General features: G+C 46.0%; 1 protein-coding gene across 1 annotated transcript in view; it reads right to left on the bottom strand.

Annotated features, from left to right (window-relative positions):
* Positions 1 to 222: 222 nt before the first annotated feature.
* Positions 223 to 19,889, bottom strand: part of STXBP5L (syntaxin binding protein 5L) — a 198,735-nt gene continuing 179,068 nt past the window's right edge. The window contains exons 23-26 of the mRNA XM_063128419.1: positions 16,492 to 16,657; positions 7,842 to 7,953; positions 4,306 to 4,526; positions 223 to 364 (exon numbers count right to left, since the gene is read on the bottom strand). Of these exons, the coding sequence (XP_062984489.1) occupies positions 323 to 364; positions 4,306 to 4,526; positions 7,842 to 7,953; positions 16,492 to 16,657 (541 nt within the window). The 3' untranslated portion in view covers positions 223 to 322. The remainder of the gene's footprint in view (positions 365 to 4,305; positions 4,527 to 7,841; positions 7,954 to 16,491; positions 16,658 to 19,889) is intronic.

Genomic DNA, 19,889 nt, shown 5'->3' on the forward strand with positions numbered 1-19,889 from the left:
GTCATGCAAAGTTTGGTTCAGTTTAAAGATGTTAACACTCTAGTTTGTACATAATATTTTAAATAAGCAACAGTCCTCCCTGGAGATCATAGCTAAAGCCAGTGAAATATTACCTGAAGGTAATTTGGAAAAAATACTCAATGCAGATGGATTGCAATGATCCACCACATAGAAGTCTTAGAAAGCCGTCTTCTGTCTGAATAAGACAACCGGGTTCCAAGGGGAGCCAGCTGCTCCTACCTTCTCACTGAATTTTCAGAACACGGCCTGTTCCTTTGACTTCTGTTCTCAGGACATGGAGGTGCAGCTTGGTGGTTAAAAATCAGAACTGATACCATTTTTTCCCCTTATACTTTAGCATTACCTACAGGGATAGAAAATAGCATTAGTCAATAGCATTAGTGGCACAAATAGGATGAAGTTGTTTACCACTGTGACCTTTTCAGCTTGGGCCCAACATCAGAGGCAGTTTGGCAGTTGGAAAATTGAAGCCAGGCGAGCAGCTGCTAATGGCTATATTTCTGGATAGTTTTCCTCCTACACTTCAGATGAGAGAGACCTTTCCTAGAAAGTTTTCAGCAGGGGTGTGGCAGTCAGGGAGTTCTCATCACTGAAGCAGGGTAGGCAAGATCATGAATTACCTTCAGAAAGACCTTTAAAATGGCCTACACTTTTGCACAGGGGTGCAGAACCTCAGGCCCAGGGGCCAGCCCTCGGGAGCTCCCTAGAAGGCTGGGTTTTGGAAATCTAAACACCGAGCTTTGGAGAGGAATCCTGGAGGGCTCTGAGGCCATAGAATCAGATCCCTCATGGAGAGCTCTGAAAGGGGGCATTGTGGTGGGCAAGGAGGGGAGGAGACAGATCTAGGAGAAACCCAGCCCCTGCCCACCACTGAAAGCTTCTCTGGAGTTGAATTCTGCTCATAGGCTGAAAGAGGTTCTGCTTTAGCATTTTGTGGTACCAGTTGTCTACCACAGAGCGATTTACAAAGGAAGGGGGAAAAGAACAGATCCAGGTAACTGTTGGCTTTTACATTTTCAAAAACCAGTCACTGTGTGTTTGTCTCAGCAATCCTGGATGTCACATGATAACAGCTATTAGAGCAGCCTTCCAGATGCTTTGGACTTCAATTCCCATCATTCCCAGCTAGCATGGCCAATGGCTAGGAATGAGGGGAGCTACTCTAACAATATGAAGGAAGTGAATGATCCATCTTGTCAAGCATTCTGTTTGCCAAGAGGCAATCAGATGCCCCCAGGAAGTCAACAAGCAAGACTTGAGTGCAATTGTCAATCTCCCCCGCTGCTACCACATCCCTCCCCACTGCCACCACAACTTTACTGCCGCAAGATTATTATTTTTTGTGATCAGAAGGGTTCTCCAGCACTACTTATGAAAGTCTGCATTGGTCTGTTTCATTTTTATAAACCCGAAGTCTGTGTTCTTCTATTTGCCTGCAGCCACACCCACATCACAAATAACTCCTGAGACTGGTTGTACTGTTTTTTGAATAAGCTCCTAGTAAACTACAGTGGAACACATGTACATACACACACACACCTATCAAACAAAGCTTAAATGCAGTTGAGCATCCTTTAAAGAAACTACCAAGAGGAGTCCTCTTTGGAGGCCTGCACAACAGCATGCACGCTGTGTCTAGAGTCGCTGTGCACAACAAGGAGGGCCATGCTGGCTGAGGTGGGTGCAGTCCCACAAAACAAGCTGTGTGTGCAATGCGGCTGAAGATCGCCAGCTGGGCTGGATCCCTGGGCTCGAGCAGGCCTGGCCATGCCCATAAATCTCAAGCCATGTACGCAACGCGGCTGGATGCTTGGGTGGGAACACATCCGGTCAGCTCGAGAAGGAGGAACATGCAGTGTACCTCTTTGCCCTGCTGCTGATCCCTGCGTGGCGATACGGGCCTTTTCTTGGCTGCTGCCCGCCAAGAGGTGGCCTGGATGGGCAGTGGGAAGGGCTGGAAGGCTATGTTTCTGGACTTCTGGAAATGTGGCCTTCCAGCCTCTTCCATGCTTCCATTCAGGCCTCTCCTTGGTCGACGTCAGCATCAACCAAGGAGAGGACCAGATGGAAGCATGGGAGGGCCTTAAAGTGCGTGTTTCCAAAACGTGGAAACGCATGCTTGAAAGCCGTCCCAGGCTTCCATCCAGGCCTCTCCTTGGTTGATGCTAAGGAGAGGCCTGGATGGAAGCCTGGAAGGGCTTTCAACAATGTGTTTCCACATTTTGGAAATTTATTTATTTATTACATTTTTATACTGCCGAAGCTCTCTCGGCAGTTCACAAAAAATGCACACTTTAAGGCCCTCCCACACTTCCATCCGGGACACTGTTGACACATTTTCTGGACAAAATTTTTAAAAAACCAAAATCTCCCCCAGACATGGTTTGCCCCCTTCCAGACGTGTCCATGCCAAACCAGACGTATGGTCACCCTGGCTAAATGTAAACTCAAAGTTTTGCTCATTATTTTGTGGCATTTTGATTTATCCAGCTATGGATTTGGGGCTATTTCTTAGGAGCTTTGTTTGTTTCTTCTGATGCTCTTTGAGTGGCTTTTGGCTGCCTAGAAAATGTAGTTTTGAAAAACAGATCTCCCTCCTTTACTTTTCCCCTCTACTTGAGGTGGTAGGGATAATTTGCATATTCCCAAGGAATTCTGGGAAGTGAACAGAAGTCACCATGAGCAGCGGAGAAATTGGACTTCAACTGACCGGCTCAAGACAGTGGCCTGGGATCTGAGGCAGTGGGATAATTTGCATACTCAGGAATTCTGGAAAGCAAGTAGTAGAGAAGTTGGACTTTGACTGACCAGCCCAAAGCACCCAGGCGCATAATGATGTGTGAAGGTTAACAAATCTACTTTTTTTCTTTTCTTTCTCTATAGCATATAATGCACAGAAAGGAGTCCCCAGTGGTGGTGACCTGCAAAATGTGTCAAATGTTCGTATTCTTGCCTGAGAGCAACATGGCATACACCTGCAACAAGTGCAAGCTGGTTGCACTATTGGAAGAAAATGTAAGACTTGAGCGGCGAGTGTCCACCTTCCAAGGTCCACCCTCATTATCTTCCCAAACTGGGGGGAGATAATGAGCAGGGATCCGCAGGGCTCAGTCCTGGGCCCAGTGCCCTTCAACATTTTTATTAATTACTTGGATGAGGAGGTGCAGGGAACTCTTATCAAATTTGCAGATGACAAAATTGGCTAGGATAGCTAATACCCTGGAAGACAGAAGCAAACTTCAAGACAGGCTGGAGCGCTGGGCTGAAAACAACAGAAAGAAATTTAATAGAGATAAATGCCAAGTTCTACACCTAGGAAAAAGAAATGGGGGATACTTGGCTCAGGAATACTACCAACAAGAAGGATCTTGGAATTGTTGTAGATCGCAAGCTGAATATGAGCCTCCAGTGCGATATGGCTGCAAAAAAAGCAAATGCTATTTTGGGACGCATTAATAGAAGTATAATTTCTAAATAGTGCAAGGTACTGGTTCCCCTCTATTCAGCTATGGTTAGACCTCCTCTTGAGTATTGCGTCCAGTTCTGGGCACCACACTTCAAGAAGAATGCAGACAAGTTGGAGTGTGTTCAGAGGAGGGCAATCAGGATGATCAGGGGTCTGGAAACAAAGCCCTATGAAGAGAGACTGAAAGAACTGGGCATGTTTAGCCTGGAGAAGAGAAGACTGAAGGGAGACATGATTGTCACACAGAGGAGGGCCAAGATCTCTTCTTGATCATCCCAGAGTGCAGGACACAGAATAATGGGTTCAAGTTAAAGGAAGCCAGATTCCATCTGGACATCAGGAAAAACTTCCTGACTGTTGGAGCAGAACAACAATGGAACCCATGACCTAGGGAGGTCGTGGTCTCTCCCACGCTAGAGCCATTCAAGATTCTGTCAGGGATGCTTTAAGGTGGATTCCTGCACTGACGTGATGGCCTTATAGGCGCCTTCGAACTCTACTATTCCATGATTCTATGATCCCCCTTCCCTTGTCTGACTTTAGTTTGTAAGTGTTATGTTAGGGGCTGTCTTTCCTTTATTGCTGTGAACCACTTTGGGAAACAATAACAGCCTGAAGAACGGGATAAAAATGCAGTAAATAAATAGATTATATAAATAGATTATATAAATAAATAATTATTGTAGTGAGGAGAATACTTAATGTATCAGATCAAGTACACAAAGGTTCATGCCACAACCAACTCCATGGTTACCCTTCCAGAAATTTTCACAATGGAAGAAGAGTGGCCCTATTCCTTGTCCAAGATCAACACCAACCTCATGTGCATGTTTGGAGAAAGCTTCTGCGCTCGTCATCATTCCTGCTGTCTTTTCATCTAATTCTCCTAGTTTCTGCCCCCTCTCATCCAGAGCGAGGCGTGCACGAGCCAAATCCCCAATAGCTCCTCCTGCAGCTCCTTTCATACTTTCAACTCTCCCTGATCCAGGGATATGCTGAGCAAGACTGTGCGATGCTTTTCCTGCTGTAGCCTCACCAACTGGAAATAGGAGAAAGAACAGAATTAGAAGTATTTACTTGTGCTGCCTGACATCCTGCCCCCAAGCCTATACCAGCTAAGTACCAGCAGTATTTTTTTGTAACGGGGGGGGGGGGGGGATAGAGTTCTGTACGATACAGAAAGTGCTTCAAAAAGGTCAATTGTTTGACATTCAACATTTATCCAATTTTGTAAATGTACTTTTCTCTTTGTGGTCTTTGTGCACCTGTGTGGAGCCTCGTTTGGGGAACTTCTTTAGCTGAGGAATTTTCAGTGGGAACCCTCCTCCACCCGTGCATGTCCCACGGATATTCTTGTCTATTCTCCCACTTCTCTTTCAACTACTATTGTGGCAGCTACAGTGGGAACTTCTCTCATTGTTCACTGTTTTTATACAAACATTTTACAAATGGCTGAGTTTTTTTCTTCTGTCTTTCTCTTTCTGTCCTTCCTTCATGTTCTGGGGTTTTGTTATTTTTCTTAGTGATCTCTGCTATCACCTGAGGACGCATCACCTTGAGGGCACCTTTCCAAGCGTGTGGCTGCAAGCTTCCTCCTACTGACAGACATTCTTTGTGTCTTGGAGAAGGACACAAGATGGTGCTCACTGTCAAGCCTTCACAAAGCAGGCAGGTTGCAATTGCTTGGACAGGCTTCAGGCTAGGAAAAAAGCCCTTGATGTGGCGGACCAGTCAGTGGACACGCCTCTGATGGTGCAGGTGTCAAAGGACCCTCTCCCCATTGGACCTAAAGATCCATCCCCTGCACTCGAGGCCTAGATTCAGGCCATAGAAAAGTGTTGTTTTTTTTAAGGCCCAAGAGCAAAAGTCCTCTTCAGAACTGAAAAAGGAAATGAAAGACAAGGTGGCCAGGACTGGCTCTGGGTCCTAATGCCAAGCTCGGCGGTGTCAGGACGGATAATACCATTGACCCTTAACCCTCACCACAGCCAATGTTGGACTTGCCAATTCTGGTGTGATCCCAATCTATAAAGTCAATACCAAAGGCAGAATCAGTGCAGGATCCTGCCCTGATTGTGTCTCTATCAGAAGGTAAAATCAAAATGGAGCTCTGATTCTGGCATCAGGTTGCAGACCCACTTAGCATTGGAGTAGGTCTTCCTCATGGTGTGGCCACTGATCGCCGGACATTAGCACAATCTTCCTCCTACTCTAAGGCTGTTTCTCAAGATTAGTATCAATGGCTTCCATCAGCAACTGTGTATTGGCCTCCACCAGACCAAGGTCTGTTCCTGGCTCCTCTCCCTGTGCCATTGCACTGCAAGCCACCAGTGCTCCCCTCGATTACTACTTTGCCCCCATTGGCAAGATTGCTTTTGCCTCCATTAGTCGGACTGCCACTGTTGGAATGAGCAGTCGCTGTATCCTCAATCACTCTTCAAGTTACCTCCAAGTTCATGCTCATTCCCCACTCGAACCACCTTGAGTCTCTTTAGGGACTGTAGATTCCTGCAACATCAAGGGATGACACCGCAGTCTGGAATGGGATGATTATCAATAGGACTTGACATCCTATTCCGGATCCAACTTCTCCAACTGAAGACATGGGTCCATTTTCAGAAAAAATACTCTGAATAGTGCAGTCCCTCAGTTTAGAAACACAACAACCAGTCATGAGAGTTAAATATTCCGTATATGATGTAGTCTACTCTGAAACTTCTGCTCTCATTGCAATCCTACTGCTACCACCCTTGCTGCAGATAATTCAACAGTCCTGTAAAAACCCTCCTCAGCAACACCAATGTCTAAGTATCATTCTCCCAGCTTTCTTTCCATTTCTGTCTACTCTGCTCGAGTCCACCCTTCAAAATTTGGATGTTCAAAGGGCACTCTTTTTTATATGTCAAGGACAGAATCATTTCACCTCATCTGTTCATCTCCAAGTGGTAAGGACTCCTGGTATGATTGCAAAGATTGTCTTCTTGGGTGGTCAGTTTATGAACTGGTTGGTTGTGACCTCTCAGTTCGTATCTGGGCACATTCAACTCATACCAAGGCTACATCAATAGCATTTGGGAAAGGAGTCCTGAACTAGGTAGGGTGGCTACATGATCGAAGCCATCCACTGTTATCAGCCACTACCAACTTGATGTGTGGCCCTTGTTTCCACCTTTTCCAGACCCCCCTCTGATTCTTAATTCTAGCTGCTTCCCATAATCTGGGCTTTTATTGTGATAGGGGGCTTGGATATTTTTTTAGTCTCCAATTTTTAGTCTTCCAGAGGTGGTGCCCTAAGAAGGTGCATGCTCATTGGGACATATCTCAGCAAAGAACAATCTACCCTAGTATTAGATTAAGTCCCTGGAGTAAATCTATTAAACTGTGTCTGGATGTGGGAGGATCATAGTAGGGTTCTTGGCTGACGTCTCCCTCTCAGGCCTTAGAGAGAAGGAAAAGGGTCAAATAGCATTTTTTCTTCCTTCCTGGAAGGAAGCAGACACATTCCTGGAGAAGGCTATCAATGGCTACTAGTCCTGATGGCTATGTGCTACCTCCAGTATCAGAGGCAGTAAGTCTATATACATCAGTTGCTGGGGAACATGGGCAGGAGGGTGTTTTTGCACTGTGTCCTGTTTGAGGTTTTCTCATGGATACCTGATAGGTGTGAACAGAATCCTGGACTAGATGGACCCTTGTCTGATCCAGCATGGCTCTTATGTTCTTAGTTTTGAGGCTGCATTTGGCAGTCTTGGAATAGGTGGGAACCCACCAGAGACATGCACACTGGGCAGATTCTTGCCTAAAATTCCTCAACTGTAGAAGTTTTGCAAATGAGGTTCTGTGCAGGTGCAGTTGGAAAATTGAAGCCGGGCTAGCAGCTGCTAATGGCTATATTTCTGGATAGTTTTCCTCCCACACTTTAAGATGAGAGAGACCTTTCCTAGAAAGTCTTCAGCAGGGGTGTGGCAGTCAGGGATCTGTCATCACTGAAGCAGGGTAGGCAAGATCATGAATTACCTTCAGAAAGACCTTTAAAATGGCCTACACTTTTGAAAAGGGGTGAAGAACCTCAGGCCCAGGGGCCAGCCCTCGGGGGCTCCCTAGAAGGCTGGGTTTTGGAAATCTAAACACCAACAGTTGAGAGCTTTGGAGAGGAATCCTGGAGGGCTCTGAGGACATAGAATCAGTTCCCTCATGGAGAGCTCTGAAAGGGGGTCCACACTTCAAGAAGGATGCCCAAATGAGTGAATGACCACTTTAAGAACTACAGTTATAAGTAAGCAACCTCTCCCCCACCTCCAATATTATTTTTCCTTGACTTTTTATATATGATGTGAATATGAAGATCACTTACAGAGCTCTTCTCTGTCAAGTGTTCCACCAGTTCCACCAAACAGCCCTTTCAGAAAGCCTCTGTACTGAGCCTCAGGGGTTTCCACAGGAGTGAACAACTCCCCAAGCATGTCCTGGACAAAAACAAAGCAAAACAAAACCATTTTAAGCAGAATACACCAACAAGCAGACAGTAATATAGATTCCTTTTTAAATTAACTATAATGTTGCACTCCTAAAGACAAAGTCTGCAGTCTGGGAGTCTGGGAGAATACCCTGGAAGACAGAAACAAACTTCAAAGTGATCTAGATAGGCTGGAGTGCTGGGCTGAAAACAACGGAATGAAATTTAATAGGGATAAATGCCAAGTTCTACATTTAGGGAATAGAAACCAAATGCACAGTTACAAGATGGGGGATACTTGGCTCAGCAATACTACAAACGAGAAAGATCTTGGAATTGTTGTAGATCGCTAGCTGAATATGAGCCAACAGTGCGATATGTCTGCAAGAAAGGCAAATGCTATTTTGGGCTGCATTAATAGAAGCATAGCTTCCAAATCACGTGAGGTACTGGTTCCTCTCTATTCGGCCCTGGTTAGGCCTCATCTAGAGTATTGCGTCCAGTTCTGGGCTCCACAATTCAAGAAGGACGCAGACAAGCTGGAGCGTGTTCAGAGGAGGGCAACCAGGATGATCAGGGGTCTAGAAACAAAGCCCTATGAAGAGAGACTGAAAGAACTGGGCATGTTTAGCCTGGAGAAGAGAAGATTGAGGGGAGACATGATAGCACTCTTCAAATACTTAAAAGGTTGTCACACAGAGGAGGGCCAGGATCTCTTCTGGATCCTCCCAGAGTGCAGGACACGGAATAACGGGCTCAAGTTAAAGGAAGCCAGATTCCGGCTGGACATCAGGAAAAACTTCCTGACTGTTAGAGCAGTGCGACGGTGGAATCAGTTACCTAGGGAGGTTGTGGGCTCTCCCACACTAGAGGCCTTCAAGAGGCAGCTGGACAACCATCTGTCAGGGATGCTTTAGGGTGGATTCCTGCATTGAGCAGGGGGTTGGACTAGATGGCCTTGTAGGATCCTTCCAACTCTGCTATTCTATGATTCTATGAGTCTTCCCTGGACTCAGCGCTAACTGGGGAAGCCGAAGTGACTGCAGTATCCAGGAGTGCATCCAACCGGCTTAGGCTGGTATGCCAACTGCAGCCCTATCTGAAGAGGATGGACCTTGCCTCAGTTATCTACGCACTAATCACGTCCAGGCTGGACTGCTGTAATGCATTGTATGTGGGGGTGCCTTTGGAGACAATTCAGAAACTCCAGCTGGTGCAGAAGGTGGCTGCCCAGGTGTTGCTGGGGTGAGGCGATCTTCATCACATAACACCTACCCTGCACCAGCTGCACAGGTTACCGGTGTGTTTTCAAGCTCAATTCAAAGTGCTGGTTTTGATCTTTAAAGCCCTAAACAGTTTGGGATCAAGATACTTGAAGGACCACCTTCATCCATATCAGCATGCTGAACTTTAAGATCAGAAAGAGGGGTCCTTCTCATAGAATTATAGAATAGTGGAGTTGGAAGGGGCCCATAAGGCCATCGAGTTCAACCTCCTGCTCAGTGCAGGAATCCACCTTAAAACATACCTGACAGATGGTTTCCACAACCTCCCTAGGTAATTGGTGGTTGTTGTTTGCATTTAAATACTGTCCCATAGCCAAAGCTCTCTGGGCAGTTTACAAAGATTAAAACATGGAACATTAAAAAAAAATTTTTTTTAAAGCATAAAAACAGATTACATACAATGGTTCCATTGTCCTACTGCTCTAACAGTCAGGAAGTTTTTCCTGATGTCCAGCTGGAATCTGGCTTCCTGTAACCTGAGCCCATTGGTCCATGTCCTGCATTCTGCGAAGAGATCCTAGCCCTCCTCTATGTGACAACCTATTATGTCGCCCCTCAATCTTCTCTTCTCCAGGCTAAACATGCCCAGTTCTTTCAGTCTCTCCTCATAGGGCTTTGTTTCCAGACCCCTGATCATCCTCGTTGCCCTCCTCTGAACATGCTTCAGCTTGTATGCATCCTTCTTGAAGTGTGGTACCCACAACTGGATGCAATACTCAAGATGAGGCCTAACAAGGGCTGAATAGAGGAGAACCAGTACCTCATGCAATTTGGAAGCTATACTTCCATTAATGCAGCCCAAAATAGCATTTGCTTTTTTTGCCACCACATCATACTGTTGGCTCATATTCAGCTTGTGATCTGCAATTCCAAGATCCTTCTAGTTTGTAGTATTGTTGAGCCAAGTATCCCCCATGTGGTAACTGTTCATTTGGTTTCTTTTTCCTTTCCTACCCATGAGAGCACATGATCACACAGGAGAGGGCCTTCTCTACAGTGGTCTCACACCTTTGAAACAAACTCCAATCAGAGGTCCACCATGCACCATCCTTGCAGACTTTTAAGAAAGATGTGAAAACATATTTTACTATGGCCTTCCCGTGGTATGAGAACTACTACTACTACTTCTACTTGTTGTTTATTCATTCAGTCGCTTCCGACTCTTCGTGACTTCATGGACCAGCCCACGCCAGAGCTCTCTGTCAGCTGTCGCCACCCCTAGCTCCCCCAAAGTCAAGTCTGTCACCTCCAGAATACTACTAATATAATATATTTATTTCTTACCCGCCTCTCCCTCTGGATTGAGGCGGGGAACAACATCAAATATATCAAACTATAAAATATATCAAACTGATTAAAAACATATAAAACTAATACATTATTAAAAAAATTTAAAACAGACATTTTAAAATTCAACTGGGAAGACCTGCCAGAAGAGATCAGTCTTTATAGCTTTTTTAAATTCGGAAAGACTGTTAAATTGGCGAATCTCTCCTGGCAGGCCATTCCACAGTCTGGGATTGGCAGAAGAGAAGGTCCTCTGGGTAATGGTTGTCAGCCTAGTTTTCACTGACTGAGGTAAATTCTTCCCAGAGGGCCTGAGTGTGGGGGCGGACTGTATGGGAGAAGGCGATCCCACAGGTAATCTGGACCCAAACCATGTAGAGCTTTAAAAGTAATGACCAACACTTTATACCTCACACGGAAACTAATTGGCAACCAGTGAAGTGATTTTAAAGCTGGTATAATATGGTCACTCCTAGGTGTACTGGTGACCAACCTGGCTGCCATATTTTGAACTAGTTGAAGCTTCTGGACTAGGCACAAAGGTAGCTCTATGTAGAGCACATTGCACAAGTCGAGCCTCGAAGTTACCAGTGCATGCACGACCGTCTTTAGGTCTTCTGACTCTAGGAAGGGGTGTAGCTGACGTATCAGCTGTTGTTGCTTCTGTTGCCACTGGTGTTCTTGCTGATTTTATTGTTGGCTTTTATTGTTACCATACCATACATCTTTATTGCAATCCATAGATCCGTGAAAAAACAAGAATCAAACATGAAACATCAGACAGTTAGAGCTATTGTCAACTTTCGTCTACTACAGAGAGCTCTAATCCTGGCCGCCACTGTAAGAAATTTAGCAACAGCCAAAGTTACTTTTGAGGACTTATTTTCCAACAGAAACTTAACATAAAATTTGTCTGAACTTCTGGACAGTTTACTCAACAATGGGGTAATCATAAGATGATGGGCCTGGTTATAAAAGCTACAGGACAGAAGGATATGCTCCATCATCTCCACTTCCATATTCCTACAGGGGCACCGTCGTTCCTGATAAGGGACACCAGCATATCTGCCCTGAAGTAATTCAATAGAATAAACATTGCATCTGGCCTTGGAGAAAGCAATACGATATTTAGCCACCGACAGGTTCTTTAAATAGTCAGCCAGCTGAAGAGGCCCAACATAATGAATGTGCAATGCACTAGGAGAGCAAGAAACATAAGAGCGAGTGCGTAAGTCGCAGAAGGCTATGTCCCACAGTCTTTGTTTAACAGATTTAAAAGCAAAATTCAAGCCCAGTTTAAGGAGGAGGGAAGAGGAGAGACCAATTGAAGCTGCCTTCTTGGCAAGAAGCTTAGTTGTCCTGAGCCAGATACGGAAGCAGACCTGAGCTTCCAAAAAGACTAACTTCCATCCAAAATTTTAAGGCAGGCCACCAAGCCCTAAGTGGCTTTTATTGTTTTGGATTGCTATTTTATTGTGTTTGTTTTATTGCTCTTAATATTTTAACTGTTTTATGTATTTTATTGTTGTAAGCCACCTTGTGAGGGCTTCTGCCCTGAAAGGAGGCTAAGAAAATTTTTAAATAACAACAATAATGGGAACAAAGCCCTATGAGGAGAGACTGAAGGAGGGGAGACATGGATTCCTCTTTCAATTTCCTTTTATTTACTGATTCATGTTTCCAAATCCACAATATTCTTACTGTGTTGTATTTATTTATTTATTATTTATTTATTTATCATACTTATACCCCGCTCCTCAGCCAAAAAAGGCTCTCGGAGCGGCTTACACTTAGCAAAAAAGACAGTCCCTGCCCTCAGGCTTACAGTCTAATAAAGACATGACACACAAGGAAAAGGAGTCAAGGAGGGAGGGAGGGAGGAGAGAGAGAGAGAGAGAGAGAGAGAGAGAGAGAGAGAGAGAGAGAGAGAGAGAGAGAGAGAGAGTGTCCAGCAGGAGCAGGCCCCGATGTTACTTCTGCCTGCTCCTGTCCCCTCAGTCCTTCTTCTTCCCCACAGGGCCAAGATGGCAGTTTGCCCTGTGGGGGTGGGGGAAGAGTCCAGCAGGAGCAGGCCCCGATGTTACTTCTGCCTGCTCCTGTCCCCTCAGTCCTTCTTCTTCCCCACAGGGCCAAGATGGCAGTTTGCCCTGTGTGTGGGGGGGAAGAGTCCAGCAGGAGCAGGCCCCGATGTTACTTCTGCCTGCTCCTGTCCCCTCGGTCCTTCTTCTTCCCCACAGGGCCAAGATGGCAGTTTGCCCTGTGTGGGGGGGGGAAGAGTCCAGCAGGAGCAGGCCCCGATGTTACTTCTGCCTGCTCCTGTCCCCTTGGTCCTTCTTCTTCCCCACAGGGCCAAGATGGCAGTTTGCCCTGTGGGGGGGGGGAAGAGTCCAGCAGGAGCAGGCCCCGATGTTACTTCTGCCTGCTCCTGTCCCCTCGGTCCTTCTTCTTCCCCACAGGGCCAAGATGGCAGTTTGCCCTGTGGGGGGGGAGAAGAGTCCAGCAGGAGCAGGCCCCGATGTTACTTCTGCCTGCTCCTGTCCCCTCGGTCCTTCTTCTTCCCCACAGGGCCAAGATGGCAGTTTGCCCTGTGGGGGGGGGGGAAGAGTCCAGCAGGAGCAGGCCCCGATGTTACTTCTGCCTGCTCCTGTCCCCTCAGTCCTTCTTCTTCCCCACAGGGCCAAGATGGCAGTTTGCCCTGTGGGGGGGGGGGAAGAGTCCAGCAGGAGCAGGCCCCGATGTTACTTCTGCCTGCTCCTGTCCCCTCGGTCCTTCTTCTTCCCCACAGGGCCAAGATGGCAGTTTGCCCTGTGTGTGTGGGGGGAAGAGTCCAACAGGAGCAGGCTCCGATGTTACTTCTGCCTGCTCCTGTCCCCTCGGTCCTTCTTCTTCCCCACAGGGCCAAGATGGCAGTTTGCCCTGTGGGGGTGGGGGAAGAGTCCAGCAGGAGCAGGCCCCGATGTTACTTCTGCCTGCTCCTGTCCCCTCGGTCCTTCTTCTTCCCCACAGGGCCAAGATGGCAGTTTGCCCTGTGGGGGGGGGAAGAATCCAACAGGAGCAGGCCCCGATGTTACTTCTGCCTGCTCCTGTCCCCTCGGTCCTTCTTCTTCCCCACAGGGCCAAGATGGCAGTTTGCCCTGTGGGGGTGGGGGAAGAGTCCAGCAGGAGCAGGCCCCGATGTTACTTCTGCCTGCTCCTGTCCCCTCGGTCCTTCTTCTTCCCCACAGGGCCAAGATGGCAGTTTGCCCTATTATATTTTCCCCTTCAAATATAATATACTAACTTCAGGACCAGTGAAGTTAGGTCCACCATGGTTTTTTTTAATGGGAGCACTTTAAAACAACAGCAACAACCAGGAATGCCTCTGAAATGATGCTGAAATGATAAGGCAGCATCTCTGAGGCACTGTGAATGAATAGGGAAGCCCACAGGGATACCAGTATGGAGCTCTTGTTGCTTCAGGTTCCATTTTGTGTAAGAAAAAATGCACACACGAGGCCCTCTGCTACTTCTAAATTTTCTCTTAAATGTTTTATTGTTTCAAAAACACAAACAAACAAACAAGCCAATGCCACAACAACAACAACCTAAACATACACAATTAAAATGGGCTTCTGATTTTCTCTACAGCAAAGATATGTAACAATATTTCCTTACTCTATGATTACAAAAAAAACCCAAAGAAAGTTCCCCTCTTTCTATTATCTTAAAGTTTTCTTCTTATTCGTTGAATCCACAGATAAATAAATCATTTTTTCTTGTTCCCGCAAAAAGTCAGTAAGAGGTTTCCAATCAATATAAGCCTAGATGTTGACTTTTTTCTAATTATTGACGTAAGTTTTGCCATCTCCACCAGCTCCAACATGTTCACCAGCCATTCATCCATTGTAGGTAATTTATTTATTTATTACATTTGTTGATCCTTTCCATTTTTGTGCATATAATAGTCTCGCCGGCATTATCATACATAAGAATAAGGTTCCATAATTCCTTTCCACCTGATTGTCCATTAAACCCAGAAGGAAGTATTCTGGCTTCAATTGTATATTGATCTTTAATATCTTTTGGATTAGAGAATTTTCTAAATTTTTGTCCCTTGCAGGAACATTTTAGGAATTTCCTCTGGCCTCAGGGGACTTCTCTGAAAATGCCACCTCAATTTTACAACCTAAGAATGGGCTGAGGCAGTAGCTTTAAATATCAATCATTATAGCATTTGCAGAAAATGGTATATAAACCTTACAGCTAGCTATCTTTTAACAATCCATCATCAAACAATAATAAACAGGGACAGGTAGCTAGCAGCTCAACATCAACATTTGAACATTTTTTCAGCTGCCAAGTCTTATCTCTAACCCTGTTCTCATCTTCATAATCATGGTTTCACTGAACACATAGGAGTTAAATTGTGCCCATGTATCCCATCTGTGTATGTTCAGCAGAAGGTGACAACAGACTCTATGTGCATATATAACTGTATGTGCAAAAAAGACCATACTCACAACTGGGAATCCACAGGGTTCCAGCACAGAGCATTGTCAGGGGCTTGTGATTTCCAGAACAGACTGAATGTGTATCTGCTAAATTTGTAGAGTCCAGGCAGCGTGATTCCATTTACTCTCACTGTTCTCACTGAACATGTGCTTATGAAGGTAAGAATGCCAGAGAAGGCAAATTTAGCTCTCCCCGTATGCAATATGAAATAGGGCATGTCTGCATGTATCTAAGGCAATAGCTTTCAAATTGTTCTTGTGGTTCCTCAGATCTCAGTATAGAGAAGATCAGTAATGGACAAATTAGCTGGAAGAATCTGAAATACGAAGTCACAGAGAAGTCACATTCTCTGTGACTTGGGGCCTTGCTAGACCAGGCGTTAGCGCGGTGTGAGGCCCGGTTTCCCTCCTGTGCATCCAGATGACGCACAGGGGAATCCGGGGTCAGGCCGTGCTGAAACCTGCCTTAAGCCGGCATAAGCGAATTCACTTATGGCCCGGCTTTTCCGCAGCCCCGGCCTGAGGCGGGGCTGCGGAACATCTAGCAGGGTCCGTGGCTTTTTGCGGCTGCTCGCTTACTCGCGAGTAGCCGGGAAAAGTCATGGACTAGGCACAGCGCTCATACGAGCGCTGTGCCCATTGGGCTGGGGGGGAATCCCATGGGGGTGAGAGAGGGGTGGGGGGGAAGGCCGGACCTGGCAGGAGAGAGGGGGGAGGCCGGACCCGGCAGGAGAGGGGGGGGAGAAGGCCGGGCATCGGGGATGGCGGACGGGGGCGGCGAAGGAAGGAGAGCCGGGCATCGGGGATGGTAGACAGGGGCAAGGGCAGGAGAGCCGGGGATGGTGGACGGGGACGAGGGACGGGCAGCTGGGGACAGGGGATGGGGGTGAGGGACGGATAGCCGGGGACAGGGCATCGGGGATGGGGGATGGGGGAGGATGGCCAAGCGGGCCGGGGGGGGGCGTCAGGAATTGTGGGGAGGGATCAGGAGCAGGGGGGGCTTAATTTTTTTTTAAAAAAACCCACTTACCTTGTCCAGCGCCTCTCCGGCGCACATGGTCCCTTTAAAAAAAAAATGGCCAACGCTATGGAGCTTCCCGTTGCCCCGTCGCGACGTGCGTCTAGAAGCCGGCGACGGCGCGCGCTACCTCTAGCGCGCCGTCGCCCCTCCTCCCTGCCGGCTTATCCGGCAGGTCTAGCAAGGCCCTTGGTGTCCAGAATCTGAGATGGATTTTGAATAATGGATTCTTCAGAACATAGATGGAAAATCCATTTCTTCTGATCAATTTCTCAAATTGAATCTATGGTTTTGACCTTTTTTAGGCCATTTTTACACCTGCCTCTTTTCCCAGGATCATCCCTGTGCATCCAAATGGCACACAGGGGATCCCGGGAGCAGGCAGGGACAATCCCTCCATTTTCCTGGGATAATCCTTAGGTGTAGAAAGGGCCATAGAGAGTGCATGTCAGTGTTTCAAGACTCACCTGCAGATTCTCAAACATTTCCTGGCTGTAGTTCAATCGTTGGACTTCTGTGGGAGAGCCCAGATACAAAGCTTGTCCTTCATCGGTGAAACAAAAAGTTCGGGCAATCCTCATGTCTGTTCCAGGCAAATACTTAACATCTAGCAATGGGCGGAGGCTGGGTAAACTGAAGAAAAATAGGCATATTTTATGCATTGGAATTTAAAATATGGTATTATATATAGTACACATTGTCAGTTCTAGCATGAAAGCTTTTAAAATGCATTTTGAATGCAAACAAAATGAATAAGGCTGTTATCCTATGTACTTGCACCTGAGTAGCAGGATCAGTCTTTAGAGCTATCTGTCTGTTCCATTCAACATATAGTAATCCCTAGGTAAACTGTCTCCTTATGATCAAAATCCTACCAGTATCCTACTACTCAAATGCTGCACAAAACAAAGCTAAATCTTGTGACAAGTGAGAATTGTGGGAAACTGCATGTATCCACCTCTATGAATCAATGGAAAAGGCAAGGACCTATGGTGGGATACCAGGGCCCCACTCCTGAAAATCTTAATAAGACTCAGCAACTCCCTACTAACTTCTGACGTTTCAGCAGGCATTATCCAAATACTTTCAAGTTTACATTTGTACCCACAAGAACTAAAAAAAGGTTGTTGCTTTTTCATATGGAGGTATTTTTGAAGGAGGCTCACAAGTCTATCATGGCTCCAATGGAGTAATTAATTAGGAGGGCTAGTGACAGTTTACCAGCCATGCTGCAAGAATCTGCTTCAGATTCTTTATAATCTGGAGCAGATTATAAAGAAGTCAATCTTTAAGCACCTTGAAAACAATGCAGTGATTACTAGAAGCCAACATGGATTTGTCAAGAACAAGTCCTGTCAGACAAATTTGATCTCATTTTTTGATCGGGTAACCTCCCTTGTGGACTGTGGGAATGCTGTGGATGTCATATATCTTGACTTCAGCAAAGCTTTTGACAAAGTACCACATGACATTCTGATTAACAAACTAACTAAAAGTGGGCTAAATGGAACAACATTTAGGTGGATTCACAGTTGGCTACAGAATCGGACTCAAAGAATGCTTATCAATGGAACCTTCTCAAACTGGGGAGAGGTAACAAGTGGGGTACTGCAGGGCTCAGTCGTGGGCCCAGTGCTCTTCAACATTTTTATTAATGATTTGGACGAGGAGGTGCAGGGAACGCTTATCAAATTTGCAGATGACACAAAATTGGGTGGGATAGCTAATACCCTGGAAGACAGAAACAAACTTCAAAGTGATCTTGATAGGCTGGAGTGCTGGGCTGAAAACAACAGGATGAAATTTAATAGGGATAAATGCCAAGTTCTACATTTAGGGAATAGAAACCAAATGCACAGTTACAAGATGAGGGATACTTGGCTCAGCAATACTACAAACGAGAAGGATCTTGGAATTGTTGTAGATCACAAGCTGAATATGAGCCAACAGTGCGATATGGCTGCAAAAAAGGCAAATGCAATTTTGGGCTGCATTAATAGAAGTATAGCTTCCATATCGCGTGAGGTAGTGGTTCCTCTGTATTTGGCCCTGGTTAGGCCTCATCTAGAGTATTGCGTCCAGTTCTGGGCACCACAGTTCAAGAAGGATGCAAACAAGCTGGAGCATGTTCAGAGGAGGGCAACGAGGACAATCAGGTCTAGAAACAAAGCCCTATGAAGAAAGACTGAAAGAACTGGGCATGTTTAGCCTGGAAAAGAGAAGATTGAGGGGAGACATGATAGCACTCTTCAAATACTTAAATGGTTGTCACACAGAGGAGGGCCAGGATCTCTTCTCAATCATCCCAGAGTGCAGGACACGGATTAATGGGCTCAAGTTACAGGAAGCCAGATTCCAGCTGGACATCAGGAAAAACTTCCTGTTAGAGCAGTACGACAATGGAACTTCATTGGCTGCCAGTCCAGGTCCGGGCCCGATTCAAAGTGCTGGTATTAACATTTAAAGCCCTAAACAGCTTGGGGCCAGGCTATCTGTGAGGTAGGTGGCTACCAGGAGGAGGGCCTTCTCTGCTGTGGCACCCCGGCTGTGGAATGAGCTCCCTAAGGAGGTTCGCTTGGCACCTACATTACATGCCTTTAGATGCCAGGTGAAGACCTTTCTATTATTCCAACATTTTAACAGTCTATAAATAAATTTTAACTTTGCTGTTTTAAATTTGTATTTTAAATTTATATTTTTGCATTGCTGCTGTTTTTATCTTGGCTGTGTTTTTATATTGTATTTCATATTATGGTTTTATACTGTTGTTTTATACTTTGAATTGTCTTAATTTTGTAAACCACCCAGAGAGCTTCGGCTATTGGGCAGTATAGAAATGCAATAAATAAATAAATAAATAAATAAATAAATAAATAAATAAATAAAAACAATGACCTAGGGAGGTTGTGGGCTCTCCCACACTAGAGGCCTTCAAGAGGTGCTGGACAACCATCTGTCAGGGATGCTTTAGGGTGGATTCCTGCATTGAGCAGAGGGTTGGGCTTGATGGCCTTATAGGACCCTTCCAACTCTACTATTCTATGATTCTATGAACTAAGATGTGGTGTACAAAACATAAACTATGGTGAAGTACTTCTCTGAAAGACAGGCCAGACTTTGGCACCACTACCGAAAAGGTCCTATCCTGTACATGCCTACCTGCCTGAAATCATGCATAGATGGGTTGTAAATGTGGCCTCCAAAGTCAGCCATAGGAAGCTGCCTCATACTGATCCAGTAGCCAAGTATTACCGACATTGACTGGCAGTGGTTCTCCAGGGAACTGGAAAAGCAATTCACTGGAGAGACACTGCCTATCTGGAGATGCTACATGAATTTCTCCAACTCCTCCTTTCCACAGCAGCCCCTCCAGCCCCCTGAAAATATTTTGGGGATCCCCAAAAATCAGTCAGAGGAACCTTTCATTAGCAGAGCCCTTTCTTTCTTGGATCCAACGCAGGGATAGGAACCTGAGGCCTTCTGCATGAGAAGATGCCTGCTCACTACATCAGCAGGGGCAGCTGACACTGAGCAGACGCAATGGTAGCAGAAAAGTAACCCTTCTCTGCCATCGAGTAGAGCTAAAAATTAATCCGTAGGGTGGTCAGGCGTGTTCCACATCTTCAGCTATTTGCACTCCAGCCATCTTCACAAATGTTTTGTTGCACCCAGATCCAGACAGAACCATGGAGTTGGTTGGCTTCTTCTTTGTGGTCTCTGACTCACAAATATGGATTATGTGGCTGTGCAAAGCATTAATTTGCAACTTTCTAGAGCTGTGCAGAGCTTTAAGTGGGAAACTCACCCACCCTCTGCACAGGCGCCGGGGTGTGTTTCCCTTTTTGTCCACTGCAGCAAGTAGTTG

This window comes from Elgaria multicarinata, chromosome 6 (genome assembly GCF_023053635.1).
Source record: "Elgaria multicarinata webbii isolate HBS135686 ecotype San Diego chromosome 6, rElgMul1.1.pri, whole genome shotgun sequence".
Lineage (NCBI taxonomy): Eukaryota > Metazoa > Chordata > Lepidosauria > Squamata > Anguidae > Elgaria > Elgaria multicarinata.